Raw genomic sequence first — 18,647 nt, forward strand, 5'->3', positions numbered from 1 at the left:
CCAGGTTTAATTTTTGCTATTGCCATATTTGTTTGGAGAGATTCCTGCCTGCATGTACTTCACATTTTACAAACATCACTGACAAAATATAAAGAGGATAAAGAAAATGATGAGATGATCTTTCAACTGGGTGAATTTAGCTTGAAGAACAGATTAAAGGAAGATACTGTTGATTTCAAATACATGAAAAATTGTTATTATACAAAAAAAAAAAAAAGCCGGGAAGCAGATGCCAGCTAAAATTTAATGAAAACTTCCAGAGTGTTAAGAATTGTTTGGCAAAAGAATTGATTATTTTGGCATGTAAGTAGAGGCTGGGAAGCTCTAACTACAACCACTGTAGCTGCTAGGTTTGAGAGACTTTAAAGAGTTTCAGGTTTCTTCCAGTTCCGCAGTTCTATTATAAAGATGCTCAGCTGCTTACCAAACTGTAATCTCTAACTTGCTGGCAACTGCTATTCAAAATTGTCATCAGGGCAATGAGACTTAACTGCTTCCACTTTTGCTTGGCATAATATTATCCATAATATTATCCATAATATTACATTAATAAATGAAAAATGAAAAATTATCCTATTGTCTCTTCTTGTAAACATTTTTATGTGATCAGTGTCAGATAATCATACCCATTTAAGGTGTCCAATCAATGCTTAATAATGAAGTAGGTCTAAGAACCATGTGTTCAAACATATGAGGTAATTTCAGACCCAGTTGTATGAGTAAGTAATCCCAATATATTCAGAAAATGTTATACTCTTTTCCAGAAGAGGGACAAAAGCCACATTAGGTACAAAACTCTGGTTACACTATTTAATATTACTGCACCAACCAGTCATGTAAGTTTTCTTGCCTAGAATAGCCAAGTTTGATTAGCCATCTGACAGAAATGCCCACAAGAGTTGAACTAAATGACATTCCATGTCATTCATTCACTGATAATTGGATGACCTGGTCTGAACTACAGTACTTGTTAAATTAGGCTATAGTTAAACATAATATAACAACTTAAACCAGAGCAGGAATTAAATTGTAATGGAACATATTACTCAAACTTTGTATTCATGATAGATAGAAAATTTACTTACCTCCACCATTATCATCTCACATGGATTAGAGAGGAAAGAATATAGGATTAATTTCCCATTCTAATGTTTAAACATAGAGATGTAAAATAAGAGAGACCACAAAGGGGATAGAACAGCATCTTCCTTCCCTTTGGCTGTTTTCCACCACCATGTTGAGGTTAGATTTGATCACCAACAGAGTGGCTTTATTTGAAATAGAAGACAAAACAGCAGACATACCAATCAAGGCAGAGAATGATTATCAAGCTGCAGCTGAGTATGGTTTTGCTTTGTTAATTAATACACTGTAAAACAGATTTGTCGAGCATACTAGGTTGAAGAACTAGTTCAGTGTAGTGTTAAGAAGTTGGAGTAGAAATGCAGCCCATGAGTTCTTGTCTTCCATTAGGATTGAAGCCTGGTGGCTGCCTTTGGACCACCAAAAGTGCTCTTTTGATACAGCAATTGTTGGCAAAGATAATCGCGTCTTTTTCTTGAGGTGGGATGTAGCTTCCATTTGGCACCCCATGTGATGGGAATGTTGGAAGAAGTGTTCTGTGCATGAGTTCAGTGTTCTCAAGAACAAGAACCTCAATTGAAGAATGATGAGTGAAACAGATAACTATAACATAAAAATAAATTATTTGCAGGAAATATTGGAGTAGACAAAATCTAGCACCTATCTAGTTACATGCTACCAGGAGGAAACTGAAGAGCATGTTCTCTGCATGTGTGTGTATGGGAAGAAATGATCTCCAATAAACTCTCTTTACACAAAGAGTAGGCAGAAGAGGAAAAACCCTTAACTCTTTATCTGTGCCCTACTGCCCCCTTGTGGTCATGAGATCCTGAAGGATCAGTTCCCACCCACCTTCACCCCTGAATTTGGACGTCTAACAAGCAGTAAAAGTCCCAGAATTCTAAGATTGTTGCTCATCCTGGAAATTAATGCCAAGCTAAATAGGTATCGCTTGATTGGGAGATTGATATACAGCGGCTCAGTATGACAGTTCGTCTTACCTGAACTGTTGTTTTAGGAGGTTTTGCAGGATTAGCCAGGATTGGGTATTGTGATGTCCAATTGACCTCGAGACAGTGTTAATTTGAAGCCACGCCTCTGCTCCTTGCTTCTGGTTCCCAGTTTCAATGAGTCAAGACCACTGCAAAACACCTAAAATAAGTCATAAGGGAACACACCCTACCCCCTGAACTCCCCCAACCCCTGGACCAATGCTAGGCCGGGAACCTGGCTAATCCTGCAAAACCACCTAAAACAACAGTTCAGGTAAGACCAACTGTCATTTTCTGGAGGAATTTTGCAGGATTAGCTAGGATTGGGATATATCCAAGTTAACGTCCCTCGGGGGGGGCATTATTGGTCCTGGGCTCCTCATGCGCTGTAACACCCTATGACCAAACGCCGCATCAGCCAATGCAAATGCGTCTAACCTGTAGTGCCTGATAAAGGAAGATGGGGACGCCCACGTAGCTGCCCTGCAAATCTCCATGATAGGCGCCTGTGTGGCCCAGGCCGCCGAGGTAGCCGCACTCCTGGTGGAGTGCGCTGTGATGCCCTGGGGCACCGGAAGGTGCTGAATCTCATAGGCCAATGCGATGGCCAGTTTGATCCACCTCCCTATAGCCGAGGAGGACACCCTCTTCCCCAGGAAGACGGATAAAAGGAAACAAAAAGCACCTCAGACTTCTTGAGGCCCTCCGTGTGCCTCAGGTAAATGCGCAAGGCACGCCTGACATCCAGCCAGTGCCAAAGGCTCTCCCTATCATGAGACGGGTCCGGACAAAAATCCGGTAATACCACCTCCTGTGATCTGTGGAAAAGGAAATTAACCTTGGGAATAAAGGTTGGATCCAGTTGTAGGATGACCCAATTATTGTGGAATGTACAAAGATCCGACTTGGAGGACAACGCCCCCAGTTCGGAGATGCGACGGGCTGAGGTGACTGCCACAAGGAACACTACCTTAAGGGCTACGAACTTCAGGTCAACCGTCCTCAGAGGTTCGAATGGTGCTCCTGTCATTGCATGGAGAACTGTAGTGAGGCTCCATGTCAGAAACCTGTGGACAACCGGGGGACAGAGATTCCCCGCACCCTTCAAAAACCTCTTAATTAACGGGACCTGGGAAAGTGGAAGGAGCCCTTCTTCCCAAATAATCATGGAGAGGGCTGCCACCTGTCTCCTGAGGGTGCCATGTGAGAGCCCCTATCTAATCCATCTTGGAGGAACTCCAAGACGTTCGGTACCGAAGCCTTGCGAGGATTCGCTCCCGAGACCTGGCACCTCTGCAAAGACCCACCAGGTGGAATAATAAATCCTAGTGGTGGAACCCTTGCGTGAAGCCTCAATTGTAGAGATCACCCTCTGTGAAAGCTGGGCGGCCCTTAGGCGCTCCTGCTCAATCTCTACACGGCTAGCTGCAGCCACTGTGGCTCGGGATGCACCAGGTTCCCCTGTCTGAGGTCCACATCCCTTCCCAGAATCCTCCACGGGTGTGAGACTGACAGGCACATTAGGTCTGCAAACCTCACCCAGCGCGGCCAGTAGGGCACCACTAAGATGAGCTCTGCCTTCTCTGATATCACTTTCTGAACTACCCCAGGGAGAAGGGGAAGGGGAGGGAAGGCGTAGAGCAGGCCCTCTGGCCACGGAATCCGAAGTGCGTTGACTCCCTCCGTCCCCCGAGCCGGGAACCGAGAGAAGAACCGATCCATCTGAGCGTTCTGCGGTGTGGCGAACAGGTCCACCTCTGGATGGGCAAACTTGGAGCAGATGGCCTGGAACAGTTTCGGAGAAAGGCTCTATTCCCCGTGGTCAACCGTGGTCCGACTGAGCCAGTTGGCTTGATGGTTGTTCACTCCTGTGATGTGCTCCACCCTGAGCGATCAAAGATGCCTCTCCGCCCAGGCGCCAAGTGCCATCGCCTCGGTTCGAAGAGCCCTGGAGTGTGTGCCGCCCTGTCGGTTGACGTGGGCCTTCGCCGCCACATTGTCGGCCAGCACCAAAACGTCTTGATCCCAAACATGGTCCTTGAAGTGCCAAGTGAATCGCTCGCACTTCCAGCCAATTTATATTGTGTTGGAGGTCCAACCAGGTCCAACGCCCCTGTGCCATCTGGGACTCCAAGAGAGCTCCCCACCTGTACAAGCTGGCATCTGTTGTCAGGATGAGGCGCTCCAGCTCCCTGAACTCGCAGCTCTCGTGTAGCGCTGGGGAGAGCCACCACCTCAATGACAGCTGCACCTGTGGTGTCACTGGAACCTTTTCCTTGGAATTGCTGGAGTTTGACCTCTGATGCAGCAGGAGACACCACTGGAGCGGCCTCACGTGTAGACGAGCCCAAGGCACCACGTCTATGCAAGAAATGAATTTCCCCAGCAAGCTGGAGAGCACTACTACAGGAACAAAACGTTGACTTCTAACTTGTCTAACTAAGGCTAACAAACTAACTTTACGGTCGTGGGACAGGAACACCTTCCCCAGCTTAGAGTCTATGATGGTCCCCAGATGAGGAATCCTAGTGGCGGGAACAAGGGAACTCTTATCTAGGTTAACCAAAAAACCTAACTGCTGTAGTGTGAATACCACCAACGAAAGATCCTCCCTCGCCCGCTCAAACGATGCTACTTGGACTAAGATGTCATCGAGATAGCTTTGGACCCTGACAGAGCGATCACGGAGATAAGCTGCCACTGCGGCTAGGACCTTAGTGAAGGTCCGAGGCGCCGATGCCAAGCCAAACGGTAGGGCCCTATACTGGTAGTGGCTACCTAAATAGGAGAACCTGAGATACTTATGATGGCCAGGGAAGATGGGGATATGAAGGTAAGCCTCTCAGGTCGATGGAGGCCATGAAGTCATCACGCCTGACCCCTGCCAAGATGGATTTAAGCGATGCCATCTTGAATCTTCTATAGACTAAGTGAAAATTTAGCAGTTTAAGATCCAGAATCATCCTCCATCCCTCCGAACTCTTCGGAACGACAAAGAGGTTGGAATAGAAACCTGACCCCACTTGGTCTGGTGTAACCGGTTCCACCACCCTAATCTCTAGGAGGTGTCAGATCACCTGCCTCATGAGAGCGCGTTTATCTTTACTCTTGGCAACCAAAAATGTCCGAAAGTCGTTCGGCGGAATGGAGAGAAACTCTTGGCTCAGGCCAAATCTGATGGTATTCAGAACCCAGGCATCAGTGGTAACCTCAGCCCAGGCGTCAGCAAACAGAAGCAGTTTGCCGCCTATGGGTGGGATCGCTATTGACCTATCTGCCCTGGCAGTAGGGACGGCGACCTCCTCCCCGAAAGGGTCTCTTCCCCTGGGGTTGGAACCTAGGCCTATCCCTGGTGTAATGCCTATCCGACTGCCTATCTGATCTCGGAAAATACCTGCTGTGCTGCGCCTCCTGATCTGACTGACAATAGGATACTTCCGAAAGAAGGCGCAGAGTTTTGCTCCGACTTCTTTGGGGGCGTAGGCATGACCTTCTTTTTATTCTTGTCTTCAACGAGGATTGGGTCCAACGGGGTACCAAAAAGGGATCCCCCGGAATAAGGTGATTATGCCAGGTGCCACTTTGCCTTGTTCTCTGCTTGCCACCCGCTCAGCCACAGGAGACGTTGGGAGGTCACCGAGGCTGCCATTGCCCGTGAGGCATACTTCATGGCATGCAGAGTGGCATCCAGAGAGAATTGAGCAACAGCAACCAGCTTGTTGAGATCTTGATGAGTACGCACCTCCTCAGGCGGAATCCTTTCCTGCATCTGTTGTAGCCAAAGGATAGCCGTGCGGCTGAAGAACGACACAGAGGCAGCTGCCTTGATGGCCCACGCGGAAGACTGGAATGTTTTACGAAGGGTCAGCTCCACCTTCTTGTCCTCGGCAAGTAATCAGCCATATCACCGGACACCACCATTGACATGGATGCCAATGCCACCACTGGAGGGTCAACTGTGGGCATCTGCAACACCTCAGAGAAACTAGATTCCATGTTAAAGAACCTCCTATCACTGCTGCTGGGGTTGGGAAATGTTCCTGGCTTTTCCCACTGCTTCTTAACTACCTCTAGGAACAACTTAGGGGCAGGGATGTCTTTCTTCGCTGGAGGAGGCTCTGAGTAAACTCGATCCTCCGGCTTTTTCTCCGGACCACCCTCCTTGGCACCTGACTTGGCACCCTCTGTCTCACCCAGTTGCGCTGTGGCCCTGGCCTTGCACAATAGTGACTTGAATAAATCCGGAGGAAACAAACCAGAGAATGCTGGTGCCTCAGATTTTGAGGGATCATCATCATCATCAAACATATCTACCTCTCTCTGAACCTGATCCCCCGCCATGGAACCCTCGCTAGCCAGAGAAGGAAAAACAGGCCGGCGCACCTCCAAGGGGGAAGGCCTCGGCCTGGCCTGAGCAGTGGCATTCCCCCGCCCCCAGGGACCTTTGCCACCATTGCGGGTCACACAGACCCCTTCTGTAACCCAGCAGAAATTCCATGTGAAATTGCAAACGAGATAAACCTCTGAATGTTTGCTGGAAGCTGCTCCATGTCTCTAACGAAGGAATCCTCCTCCTCCTCTTGTACACAGCCTTCAGACTGTGGAGCCAATGATGGCCTGATGGGACTATCCCCCCCCTGCCCTGAAAAGGAGATAGAGGCGCTGTTCCACCATGGAGAGTGGGGGGGGGAGGTAAAATGTCCCTGAGATACACTGGGGAATCCCCCCTGTGAGAAGACCTAGACCTGGATCTAATGGGCGATCTAGACCTCAAGGGAGAACTAGGCCTACCCCTCTGTTCAGCCCTGGACACCTACTTTTTCAGAGCCCTGAGCCTCCTTTCCTCATCCTTCTGCAAGGCCTTGGAGGATTTTCCAGTTGCTGCAGTTTTTTGCAGTCTCACAGAGGCTGTGGAACTCACTTGGGCCGCACTGGAGGTCCCCTCCCCAGGGGACAATGGGGGGGGGGGGAAATCCAGCTTCTCCTCTGCATCTGCCATGGCACCACGTCAGGGTTCCACCAGGCTGAGCCCACCAGAAACAGCTTCCCCCAATCACTCACGGCCTCCACGTGACAAAATCAGCCTCTGGCAGACCTTTCCTGCCCCTTTTGCAAGCTGCGCAGCTCCGGGCCTCCTGGTGTCGATCTGGGCCTGCAGGTCCTTGCCACTGCCGCCGCTGTAGAAGGGATGGCCACCCAGGAAGGCAGGGATGAAAACGAGGCTTCTTAGTAGCCTCTGTCCCAGCCCATGCGGCCTGCAGGAGTTGAGGCCCCCAAATGGCCGCCGTAATGGCGTCCTGCCTCTAAAGCTCCAAGAAGCAACTTTTAAATCCCTTACCAGCGCCGGGAGCGAGCCACACTAAGGGGAGGCTTCCAGGTATCTGATGGAGGCAAGGGGAAGAAGGCAGGGAAAAGGAATTTGCAGGATGGCACTGGATTGTTTTTGGAAGAATCAGGAACCAAGAGCAACCTTTCTTTCTTCGGCCAGATAGAGTTGAAACTGGGAACCAGAAGCAAGGAGCAGAGGTGTGGCTTCAAATTAACTCTGTCTCGAGGCCAATTGGACATCACAATACCCAATCCTGGCTAATCCTGCAAAATTCCTCAGGAAAATACAAATATTCGGTGTGTTCAGGGAATTGTTTGGAAATCCATGTTAAAGTAATCCACTTTACCTTGGGGTTTTACCCAAGTTATCCTAGTATTTTCAACTCCTTCTCCCAAAACCTCAAGTTATTTGCAAGTCCATGGCAGTTACCTTTTGAAATTCTCATGCCAACCTACCCCTTCGGGGTTTTTTCAATTTCTATAGGATTTGGAACAGTATTTATACAAATATTTCATACAAATACACTTTAGAGCAGTGTTTCTCAACCTTGATCACCTAAAGATTTGTGGACTTCAACTCCCAGAATCCCCCAGCCAGGAGAGCTGGCTGGGGAATTCTGGGAGTTGAAGTCCACGCATCTTCAGATGGACCAAGGTTGAGAAACACTGCTTTAGAGCAGTTTGGACTGCAAACGACTGTAAATGCCATAACTGTGCACAGGGATTAAGTGTATGCTGCCTCTAAATACTAATTAATATTGTCCTTGCACTATTCCATAGTATGAAGAGAAGACTGAATGGCAGTGAGAGGAAATAAGTATTATATATGTCCACAACCCAAGTCACAGATGCTTCCAGAAAATTGGCCTAGCATAGAACTGTAGACAATGGAGATCAAAGGAAGACACAGAAACAGGGTGTTAGCTAAATGTCAGTTCTCATTTAATGCTCTTAGATAGCCTTATTTGCAACATTTACCACATAAATCATCTAAATAAATAGATGTACAGTCTTTTAACCATCATCAGTACAAAAATAAAGCCACACATTGCATCCATTAAAATTCGTTCTCTCCTCCTTGTTTGTGTTACAATCTCTGTTGCGCAGCAAACACTCACAAAAAGGCATTAAAACTGCAATTTCTACATTTTTAAATTTTTGTTTGGAATTTGTTCCCTGAACCCTTCCCTTTCCAATACATTCAATTAGTCTGTACAAAAATCCCAAGAAGCTCATTCTGTGCAAAGGAAGCTTTTGTGTGCAAAGGTAACTTGGGCACTGGGGTCAGGAAAATATCAACTCGAGTACCATGCCATTAATGGGGGATTAACCTCTCCTCCCAAAATAATACACAGAAAAATAAAACAACACACCTGGCCTGTTTTTCTCCCATCCATCAAATACATTGCCGTATCTATCCCAAAGAAAAGACTATAGGAATAAGCAATTAATTCAGGCAGTCACTCTGACACATCAAGCAGTGCAAACAACAAGAACACAGCGCAAACCCTCTCAAATGGGATGTTCTTGGCACTAACATGTTTTCTAAGTTCAGTAGACAATAATAATGCCCTCTTTTGATTTTTTAATTTTTTCGATTTTGTGGTATTTCTGACCACACTTTTAAAAAAAGGTTTACTAATGAAAGACTGTAACAGCCATTAAGAAAAAGCTGCTGTTTATATCCCATAAAATAGCTGGATGCAGACCCACATCTCTAAGTTATTAAAGTGCAATTTGTTAGGGAAAGGTGAACTTTGAAAAATATGCATTAAAATATACATCATATATACAGACATAAATGGAAGAGTGTCACAAGGCTGCGTTTGAGTAGTGCACACAAAGCTGGAGGAATCTATCAGAAACAACTTATTGCTGGTATCTGGAAAGTTTTTTGAGTTCAAGGGAAATTTGGAATTGTTCCAAAGAACAGTCATTCTTTTTTTTCTGAAATGGGGAACCTACTGTGCAATTAGGTCTGAAAGACTAATTACAATTTATAAAAGAACAGCAACCTGGGGTCTACAATGGCTAACTTTTTGTCTTAATAATGCCATTCCTAAATATATCGAAATAAGCATTTACAGTGCAATCCTACATTCAGAAGGAAGCATCAATGTGCTCACTAGTATTTACTCCCACTAAGATGCATAGGACTGCATCCTTTGTATCAACTTTTGTGTATTTTAGATTGGTTTTGCCATAATACAAACCTGCAAATTGGTTGTCAGATGTACAGACACACTACATTACAGCCAAATAAAATCATTAGTGCAAATATACTTCGTATCTCTTCCCACTGAGGGTGTCTGTGAAGTTTAGTTGGGCCAATTAAAATATGTAATTTTGATATATTAAAATTTCTCTTCCTTCAATAAATTATGCTCATTGTTAAACTTTAGACTAGGACTATAGCCCAATATCTATATGGGTCTGAAATTATAAACTTTTCAGGATTCTTCAAATCTGCTTTAAAACTGTACATATTTAATGTTTAGTTCCAGGAGGTGATGAGAATTTGCCTTTTTATATTAGATTTTTCATATTAGGGGGCTGTCTCTTTCAAGAAAGTTTCCTATTAATGGAAAGGAAAACCTAGTACATGTCAACATTTTTTAACAAGTTCATATTTCCTAACATGTCTTAAAGAATGCCATACGGTCTTGTGCAACTGACAACCCAAGCTCATCAAACAAAAATGATTGTATAGTCATTACAGCTGCTTCTATTTCATCATCAATCTGCACATCAAGAAACATCAACATAATTATACAATAACCTATAGTAATCTTCATAACTATTGCAATTGTTTTCTTTAATCCTTCAGTGGTTTAAGGAAAAGAATCTTTTTCGTAAGGAACAGCATCTATTAAGGTACTATTTTACTGGAGGATATCAAATTGTACATTTATGTTATATTTCCTTAATACAGAACTTCATCTCTCTTTCTCCCTTTTTTTAACATTTATTCATATCTCTGTTGTTATCTATCTTAAGAGGTTACTTTTCCAAATCATGCTGAAAATACAAACATGAAACATCAAATGATCTTACCTTCTCTTTGGCACAAGGCATTACAGCATATGCACAAGTAGCATATATACATCTTAGCTGCAGCAAATTAAAAAAGGCCCTTTCTCTACATATTCTTTCTCACATAAAATACATGCACACCAAAAATATGAACAGCTCAACTATCTATGCATATAGGAATTATTAAACAGGAAAAAATGTACAGTAATAGGATTAGATCTCAAACTGGACTTGAACTAACTTTGTGACCACTGAACAACTTTAAAAATGTTGGTACTATACTAATCACTTTGGCATATTTTTTAAATGGGAGAAACTAAAGGATCAAAAAACCTACAGCCATAATAATGCTACATTTTGCTGAAGCAATGCATCTAATTCTGAATAGTATAGCAAAATGTTAACTAGAAACTGAGAAGCTACAAATTTTCTACATGTCTTAGAAACAAAACAAAAAAAACATTACCAATGTAATGTACAATATAATGATATAGTATGAAATGTATATTCATTAATCATACACATACATATGACAATGCTCTTCTTGAAGATCATCTTAAACTCAACTTATACTCAACTTTTCTTATTGGAGGAAATGGTGCATTTTAAGCAATGTAACATGAATTAAACTGCATCTTCTTCTCTTTTGAACAAAGACCATTCCTTAGCAACTGCATATTTACCAAAATTACTATATTTATTCCCTTAAGTCATTAAATCTATAATAAATTTATGCCATCATCACATGATAAGTTTGAGTTGAAGGTGATCATGTTTTATTAATTTCAGTTTCCAGCTTCACTCACATAACATACAAATGGAGCTTGTTTATCATGCTAAGCCATGATTCATTGCCTAAACTCTTTGGGGAAAGCATAGCTTTCATATTTTCTCTGGGACTCATATTAAAAGCTCAGAAGAATTGGGCTCTTATTATGTTAATGCTGCCTGCAATCTAATGTAGAATAAAGGAGGCTAGAATAGTTCAGAAAGGTGGGAATTGAATATATTCCTTCCCCACTTTCAAGAAATCAATCTTCTTTTGTCAGTGTGAAATAATGTGAAACTATCCCAATTTACACCTTCTGACCCATAATGACACCTCTTCCTTTAAAACTTCCGAGAAAGAGAAAAACCAGCAGCTGTTGCATTGAGTATCAACAAATAGCTTCTTTGAATTGGCAAGCAACAACTTGGTCCAAATTACCCTTCCAGAATTTGACATCAGTTTGGTAGTAAAAGCCTTGATGGAAGACTAGTTGTAGAAGCCTCACATGATTTTAACATTTCTATTTTTATAAATCTCTGAATTAATAAAGACTTTAATCAGTCAAAGGGAAAAAGTATTTTTGTGGGATAAAAGTGGAGAACAGTAAACAAATCAGAAATGATCAAAAGATGCATTAGAACATGCTATACACATTGGTTTTTTCCTTTCAATCCTTACTCTCTCTCTCTTTTTTTTTTTTTAGTAAAGCAAGACATCTTCCTTTCAGCTGACTTAAATTCTTCAAAAACTAGTGTTTGGACTGCAGTTCTACCTTCTACCATTCCATTGTCACTTTCCATAGGAAAATTATTTTCTAGAGTTCATCTGTTCAAGCAAACTTAAAAGAAGCACGTATTCACAAGAACATATGCTAAAGCTATACAATTTATAGTTACAACAGTTTCTGTAAAACAAAACAAAGCATTCACAAAGAAGTCCAGCACAAATTTCAAGGTACTAAAGTGCAAGACAGAGTCATATATAACTGCAAGCTTCTCCTGGCAGAGATCTTCATAAAATGTTTTGTACAGAAAAATATACAGAAGTATATCAACATGAGGAAGAAATCAAATAGTGTCCATTAAAGAACAAATTAATAAAAATAGATTTTTGTCTCATCCTTATCTTTCAATCCATTTCTCTGCTCTAGTATTTCTGATCCTATATTGGATCAGTTAGCACAATAAAATCAGTGTCAATAGGCCACTTCTGATTAAATTTCTAAACAAAACTGGTAATAATTTCTCTACTAAAACATTCTTCACTCCATCAACTACTTCCACTTTTAACTCATGCAATATTCCGATAATGTAGTTGCATGAAGTTCCCCCTCTACTTGAGTAAGAACGGAATGTCAATGCAGTGTTCCTCAAGCCATTTCAAGCCTAGCAAAGTATTGTTTCATGCACACAGTTACACAGAGTCCAAATTTCCTTTTAAGTGTACATATCTTAATAGTATCAAACTGACAACCAGATATCCAGTCTGGCTTGCCTAAAACAGAACCTGGTTTCAAGAAAAATCTCCCAATTATTTATCTATTTAAAAGTTAAATACACTGGACAATTCCTTGTGTGTGTGTCAGGTAATTTACTGCATAGGGAACAAGAAACATATATAAAACTAATTGAAGGAGTGAAGTTCTTGGGCTCAATTTTTTATTTTAGAAACTGGCTGTACCTTTTCTTCTTAGGCTATGTTTGGTGTACCAGAAATCAACAATGCATGTATGCTAAAGCATGTCTACTCTCTACATCCATCTACAAACCTGTAAATGGATATAAGCCTGAGTTTCCAATAAGCAATTCAAATTTCATATATCAAGAACTCACTATATATCTAAGTAGAAATTAAGCCCCCCTATTGCATATTACAAAGGCATCTGAAGTAAATCAGAATTTTTGGGCTGTGCAACAATTCCATCCAAGCCATCTTCATTCTCAAGGACACATGGAAACATGTTTATGACTATATACTGGAAGGCTGCCAGTGATAACTATTGAGGAATTCCTATTCTGCTGAAAAGCTGCAGGCTTCCTAGCAAAAGACTACTGGGCTTATCTCATCAGATAAGTAACAAGCTAGGCTTCTCTTATACCGGTATGCCTGATTATAGCAATACCTTTTTCTTGTGTTCCTGTTACTAATAAACCACAAGCAAGGAAAAAAATCAACACAATTCTTTGGAAGCCCAAACCTGAAAGCCAGTATACCAGCTGTAGTTGCTTCTCTAAATTATAGCATCTCTGGAAGCGCTGTGGATGGCAGCAAGCCCCATCATCAACACTACTAGTAAATGAAAAAGCATTAAGAACTGAGAGGCAGACACCCAAAAGAAAAAGGGTGTGTGTGTGTGTGTGTAATGTTTTTATAGATGCACCTGGAGGGAAGCAGATCAGGGAAGCAGTTTGACCTAGAGAAGTCCACTTAACTTGGAAGAGGCCATGGATATTTATATTTGGCCTCTTTCCTATTTCAGACACTGAGCCCTTAACTTTTGAGTGCAGAAGGTATATGCCATAACTAAGAAATAGACATTTTTTCACAATGCACCATGAATAAGTATCTTTGCCAGTGAAAAAAGCTTCAGTTTCCCAGACAGACAAAGCAACAACAGACAAGTAATATACCTATACACTCTTTTTTCTATCTATAGTAACAAATGAAGAGGGAAAAGCACAGGTAATCCTCACACTGCTTTACCATCGCTTTGTGTATTTGAAAGGTGAATATAACCGAAAAGAATATCAGCATGATCATTTGTCCAAAAAAAATTAAACAACTCTGTAAACATTTGTAAAGGGATGTTTTTCCCCTGCATTCTCTTTTTCTAAATAGTATCATTGAAATTGTAATGAAACCTGATTGGGAATGCAGGAATAACTCAAACTCAAAAAATCCCTTAATGAGGAAAGACCAAGAGAGAGAAAGAAAAATTAACAAACAGTAGATTTAGAACTGGATGCTCCGGTCTCGGAAGAAGCCTTCTGCCATCTGAGCTTCTCTGAAAGTCACGGTAATGGAGTTTGCGGTGATATCTGTAACTGTCACTTCATTTGGGGGCAATGCAGGGCTCCAGGAAAATGGCCCTTCTGCTGCCTCTGGGCCCACTGTGGAAAAGGGAGAAGGCAGAGAAACAAATGCTGATGAGGAGGAACAAAGGGGGAACCCCCCCTCACAGGTATCAAAGATCATGCCTGCTCATGAAACAGACCAACTCTTGTAGACCACATAACTCTAGGAAGGGAAAGATAGCAAGAACACAATCACATGCCTGCATAGATACAACAAATACGTAATTGTGCAAATACTGCTATATTTCCAGCAATTCCAATCAATGCAATGCAATGCAATCAATTACATTAGCATTTATCTCTCCCCAGAGAATCTCCAAGACTTTAAAAGGGAATATTGTACAACTGAATTCAGATCCCACATACCTTCTCCCCAATCCACCGATGCACTAGGCAAAGTACTTTCACTCCAATTGTATTTATACTGTGAAACTAAATACCACAGGGATATTTTCCACAGTCTTTCATTGATACTTAATACAAGAAAACACCAATTGCACATGAAGAAGGACTGTTTATTACTCTTTACAAAACTCGTAAAATGCTTTCTTTTTTAGGGTTAATCGCGAAGGCATGGGAATTAAACATATTCCTCTTCACAGCCACATAGCAAATTGAATTCACAATGTGTTCTCTAGTCTTCTCTTGTTGGTCTTTATACAATAAAAATAAGAGAAGAGGAAAGTTCTTGTTTTCTGTTCTTTATCTATATTGCACCGTTCAATTTTACTTGGGGACAGAATAAGAAATGCACCTTTTAAAAGGAGTGCATATTGGCTTCTCAATGGATATTTGACTGGGGTCTATTCCACCTAAGATTCTATTTCTATAACTACCCCAAATTTCTTGGGCCCATCCCATCTAAGTGGCATCCCTTATGTCATCCCGCCCTCAAATCAAATCCCAGCTCTGCCCACATACATGATATCATACACCACTGCTCTACCTACATTATATACATAGTATAAAATATTAAGCTCTTTTAACTCAAGAGCGTTGACAACACACAGCTGAACTTGACTGATGTTAGGATCAGATCTTAAAGGCATTTGAATAGGAGACCTTAAGAGACAGGATTGTAAACCAGGTTGGAAATTGAATAAATGCCTGAGAAGAAAATAATGCCAAACTTTTCCCACAAAGTTGCCAAGAAAAAGCATGCTCAAAGGAGACTTTGCCTTTTAGTAAATTCTAAAGTTAGTACAATTTCAGAAATACACTTCCTATGGATATGAATGCAGACTTTGCAATTTGTGGATGATACCTGATGAAGTAATTTAAGCTGGTATGTGTGCTTTTAAGCATAACCAATCAAATGACAATACCAAGAAAGCAACTCTGCTTCACTCATAATATATAGATAGCATGTTATCTTGGCAAATAATCCAGGTCCTGATGTGAGTATTGCATATGAAATCAAAATTATATCCATACAATAGCTTCACTGGGAGTTAATATACATCAGCCACTCAGTTGTTTCATACTTTGTATAGAAGGTAATGTAAACATAAACACAAAACTGCCCAAATATAAAATGTTTTATTAACAAACAGTAAAATTCATATATACCTGCACTAAAACTTTGAACGAACCATTTATAACATTCTTGATTCCTCACAAGCATAAACCTATAGTTTTGCAGAAGTGCTGATCCAATTATTTCAGCCTGGAGCTGTTTAGATGTGCTGGACATGCTGGCTGGGATATGGGAATTACTGTCCAAAGTTTTTGAGGTCGGCAGTGTAAATACCTCAACGTTTACTTTTAGGTTAGGTTAGGTTAAGTTTATTTATAGGCCGCCCTTTTCCCTGAGGGGACTCAGGGCGGCTTACAACTTATATAGGAAGGGGAAACATACAAAGACATATAGGACAATACATAATTAAAAGAGTAAAGCAACATTCATTCAACATTCGGGCGGGGATGGAATATAATCTTTAACCCCAGGCCTGACGGGATAGCCAGGTCTTGAGGGCTGTGCGGAAGGTCTGGAGGGTGGTGAGGGTACGAATCTCCACGGGGAGATCGTTCCAAAGGGTCGGAGCTGCTACTGAAAAGGCTCTCCTCCGCGTAGTTGCCAGTCGACACTGACTGGCAGATGGAACTCGGAGGAGGCCCAATCTATGCGATCTAATGGGTCATGAGGAGGTAATTGGCAGGAGGCGGTCTCTCAAGTACCTAGATCCACTACCATGAAGGGCTTTGTAGGTGGTAAGTAGTTTTCTTCGAACGTGACTTACAAATCTTTATGAGAAAAGGGAATAGCTTTTGGAACATATATTAAAGAACCAGCAAAGAAGATTGTCTGTCATATTAGAAATATTTTAGACAGAATATGCAAGATGGTGTTAAAAGCTCCTACCAAAAGTGCAGCTTGAACCATCCGTAGGAAAAAGCATTCTCTCCTATGGTATCTGTTGGCAACAGCTGCAAGGCTACTCTACAAACACCACCTGACCTAGCAAGCAACTGGCTTTCCATCAGTCCAACGAACCTTGTTGACCTGATGCTTGGATTTAAAGGGCCGACGGCTCCACACTATTGTGAGTCCTTGACATACAATGGCAAATAGGACCAGACTTTCTGTTGCAAAGCGAAGCAGTTGTAAAGTACAACCGCATCACTTAGTGACAACAATCCCTGACATCTCGGTTACCATTGCTAACCAAATCCTGCTGGCTTCTCACAACCAAAGTCAGTGGGGAAGCCAGCAAGAAGTTGCAAATCCCAAGCCAGCAGGTAGGTAGGTGGTTACTGCCAGGTGGGAGAGGGAGCAAGGAGGTTCATAAGAATGCAATGGTGAGGGTGCCTGAGAGGTGTGGTGAGGGTTGGAGAGGGTGAACGGGGCTGCAAGGGTGGCAGCACAAGGACAGAGGGGCTGAGGAAGAATGCACAGGTGGGGAAGACCTACCCCAGCAAATTGCAACCTTCCCCACCAGCTTCCCTACTGACTAGGGGTGGTGTTACTGCAACAGTCAGAACTCTTGAGGACCAGTCATAAGTACCATTTTTTAAGTTCTGTCATAACGATTGAACAATTGCTGACTGAATTTGGCTTGGAATGACTTTTTTAGCTCAAGTTGCCAACGAACTTTGTGTGCCTGAGAGGTATGAATGGCAAATTAAAGATTCCGTCCCCATTTATATACCCAGAATGCTTCAGTTTAGGAGAAAAACCGCAAGCCGCCCAGCAAGATGAAGTTGGTGTGGGCAAAGCTGGGGATACTTCCCGGCTTACCTTCCTTGCTAGCAGGTTGTGTTGCATCATCCCAGTCACTGGGTGGCTGCCTGTCCTCCAGGACCACAGGCTCCTTCAAGAAGAACTCTCGGCGACGATTCCGATTCTCCAGGCTTGACATGCGGGTGAACTTCTTCCGTGAAAGGCGTAGGTACTTCTGGTTCTTGCTCTGTTTCCGAAGAGGAAAGGGCAGGACCGCTCCCCCGCTCTTCTCAGACAGTTCTGTCTGCCCTCCCTTGGCCCCTGCCAAGTTGTTTCCTCCTCCCCCAAACCTCCGGGATAGAGAAAAGCAGAGTTTCTCTTTCCCTTTGTGGGCACTCCTCAGGTCCATGCTATATAGTCTCTGAAAATGAAGAAAAGCACACTCAGCTCAAGAAGTATGTGATGCTGCTTGGTTCACACAAGCTACAACTTGCAAAAATTCTAGGTTCTACCAGTGCCCTGCCCAAGTTCTACTCAGCCAAATGGTCCATAATTCAGTGTGTACATTTCATAAGCTCTACATGAGCTTATTTCATGAGTAAAACATTAAAGTACCATATTTTTCAGAGTATAAGACCCTCTGAAGTATAAGACGCATCTAGATTTTGGGGAGGAAAACAAGGGGGGAAAAATCTGCCTCCTAGCAATTTGCCTCTTACTATCAAATGGTACAGAAGATATATACTGTTTGTGGTGTTACATTTCAGACTATACTTGTACAGATGCTGTTAAATTTGATGTGGCTTTCTGGAAATATACATTATTCTCTGCTATTTAAAAGAAAGATACAATAGCACTGGGCCTCTTCAGATCATGCATTTATTTTAAAAAGCTCCAGATCCAATTTGCTTGTAGGGTTCTTTTTAGCCTTCTGGAGGCTTCACAGAAGCCTCCTGAAGGTCCCTGAAGCCTCCGGAGGGCTGTTTTCGCCCTCCCCAGACTCCTATAAAGCCTCTGGAGCCTGGGGAGTGCGAATAAAGCATGCAAAAAATGGGGGGAGCGCTTCTCATGCGTGCATGCACATTGGGGGGTGTTGCGCATTGCATTATGGGTGCGGCACACCTGCACACGACCCCCCTGCGCTCCCCCCTTATGGCACGTGAGCCAAAAAAAGGTTCGCCATCGCTGCTATAGGCATTTATAGTTAT

The 18,647-nt window shown here is 42.7% G+C and overlaps 1 protein-coding gene and 1 long non-coding RNA gene across 4 annotated transcripts in view; one reads left to right on the forward strand and one right to left on the reverse strand.

Moving 5' to 3' along the window:
- Window positions 1-8,323: 8,323 nt before the first annotated feature.
- CBX7 (chromobox 7) overlaps window positions 8,324-18,647 on the reverse strand; it is a 33,168-nt gene continuing 22,844 nt past the window's right edge. For all 3 annotated transcript variants that reach the window (XM_032220991.1, XM_032220992.1, XM_032220990.1), the window contains 2 exons: window positions 17,518-17,860; window positions 8,324-14,315 (listed from right to left, as the gene is read on the reverse strand). In XM_032220991.1, coding sequence (XP_032076882.1) covers window positions 14,158-14,315; window positions 17,518-17,860 — 501 coding nt within the window. In that variant the 3' untranslated portion in view covers window positions 8,324-14,157. The remainder of the gene's footprint in view (window positions 14,316-17,517; window positions 17,861-18,647) is intronic.
- Window positions 14,322-16,881, forward strand: LOC116511145. Its single transcript, XR_004255724.1, has 2 exons — window positions 14,322-16,047; window positions 16,499-16,881. It is a non-coding gene; the product is annotated as an uncharacterized LOC116511145 (long non-coding RNA).

Source organism: Thamnophis elegans, chromosome 7, assembly GCF_009769535.1.
Source record: "Thamnophis elegans isolate rThaEle1 chromosome 7, rThaEle1.pri, whole genome shotgun sequence".
Classification (NCBI taxonomy): domain Eukaryota; kingdom Metazoa; phylum Chordata; class Lepidosauria; order Squamata; family Colubridae; genus Thamnophis; species Thamnophis elegans.